Source organism: Oryzias melastigma, linkage group LG1 (assembly GCF_002922805.2).
Source record: "Oryzias melastigma strain HK-1 linkage group LG1, ASM292280v2, whole genome shotgun sequence".
Classification (NCBI taxonomy): Eukaryota; Metazoa; Chordata; class Actinopteri; order Beloniformes; family Adrianichthyidae; genus Oryzias; species Oryzias melastigma.
In genome coordinates, this window is record NC_050512.1 from 15,137,821 (window position 1) to 15,139,523 (window position 1,703).

General features: G+C 54.1%; 1 protein-coding gene across 2 annotated transcripts; it reads right to left on the minus strand.

The window, feature by feature from the left end:
* Positions 1–1,473, minus strand: pou4f2 (POU class 4 homeobox 2). Of its 2 annotated transcripts, XM_036212229.1 has the most exons (3): positions 1,385–1,473; positions 1,251–1,294; positions 1–964 (listed from the first exon to the last, which is right to left on the minus strand). In XM_036212229.1, the coding sequence occupies exons 1-3, from the start codon at positions 1,471–1,473 to the stop codon at positions 3–5; spliced, it is 1,095 nt and encodes a 364-aa protein (XP_036068122.1). In that variant the 3' UTR covers positions 1–2. The 2 variants fall into 2 exon arrangements, with proteins under 2 accessions (XP_036068122.1, XP_024115081.2); XM_024259313.2 differs by lacking the exons at positions 1,251–1,294; positions 1,385–1,473 and having other exon boundaries at positions 1–1,240.
* Positions 1,474–1,703: the final 230 nt, after the last annotated feature.

Below are 1,703 nucleotides of genomic sequence, written 5' to 3' on the forward strand. Positions count from 1 at the left end.
TTTTAGACGCATGCAGAGTACTTCATTCGTTTCTGTTTCTGCCGCTGGTTGCAAAACCAGACCCGCACCACGTTCTTTTTCAGGTCCAGCTTTTCTGCGATTGCTGCGATTTTCTCCGAGGAAGGACGCGGTTGGATGGCAAAATAGGCCTCCAGTGATCTCTTCTCCGGCGCGGCGATCGACGTGCGCTTCCGCTTCTTCTCCGCGCCGTTGAACAACTCGGGTTTATTAAGTTTCTCCCTGTGTGATTTCTCGGCTTCTTCCAGCCACGCTTGCAGGATGGGCTTCAAAGCAATCATGTTGTTGTGCGACAGGGTGAGGGACTCGAACCTGCAGATGGTGCTTTGGCTCAGGGAGCCCACTCCTGGGATCTTCAGGCTGGCTAAAGCTGACCCCACGTCCGCCTGGGTAACCCCGAGTTTGATCCGTCTCTGCTTAAACCTCTCCGCGAAGGCTTCCAAGTCTCTAGGATCGGCGTCCACGTCGTTCATGCCCATGTGCGGCGGTAGCCCGTGGGCATGGGCCATGTTGATGGCCGCCTGGTGCATGTGGTTCATGCCCGCCATGTGGGCAGGGTGCGCAGGCGTGGAAACCACCGAGCCGTCCGGCCCTGCCATGGCGCCCAGCGCCAGTCCCGGGGTGATGTGGTCCAGCAGGTCCCCCTCCAGCGCCTGGTGGGGCTGGTGATGGTGGTGGTGGTGGTGGTGATGGTGGTGACCAGCCAAGGCGGACGGATGAGAGATAGGCACCGAGGAGGAAGAGGAGGATGACGACGTGCAGGGAAGAGTGTTCATGGTGTGGTAGGTTGCGTCCGGCTTGAAGGGGCTGTGGTGCGGAGGGTGGTGGTGGCTCTTGGTCTGCGAGACTATATCCACCGCCGCTAGAGCTTCAGCCCGGGCCAGCAAACTCTCATCCAAGCCTCCGAATATATTGCTCTGCAATTGCAAATAGAATGCACACATAACTGTCAGCAGGGAATTCTCCCACCACTCCTCGGTTTAAAACATTTCCAGAATGTGAAAAAAAGAAATCCTGAAAAAGGAGCACACAAAACAAGACACATGCAACATCCCAGGTCATAAAAATTAATACGCGAGGCAAAGCCGACTGAATACATAAGTTGAGCAGAGGAGGAAAAAAAAATATGGAGGTGTTGGGTGATTTGCTGTGCAGACATGAAAAAAACATCAAGCAAAAAAAAAAAAGTGGGCTGTCAAAATGTGCCTTTAAGCAGTGATTATGCAGAATACGCACCGGTGGGGTTGGGAGACAGGCTCTGCGCATCGCCTCCGAGCTGCTGCTGCCGCCGCTGCTGCTGATGATGCTGCTGCTGTGTCGGGAGGAAGAGCAGGAGGACGAAGGTGCGTTGGAAGTCAGGGTGGACGAGGAGGAAGAATGCAGCGAGGAGTACTTGGGCTCGGGCAAGCTGGTGTGCGCCATGGCGAAAGGCTGCTTGCTGTTCAGAGACATCATCATCATATTTGCTGGCGTCCAGATCTCAGCAAGTTCCTTTTAATAAGTTAAGACTCCGCCTCCTCGGGTCGGGAGTTTAAAGCCCAAATTGATTCGCAGGAATATCACGTCGCGCTCGAGTAAAGTTTGGGCTTGAAGACGGTGGTCCAACTCCGAGTCACATCTATTTATTATAGGTATGGAGTTTTTTTTTTCTCCACGAGCCACTGGCAGCAGGCCTTCTTCCTTTG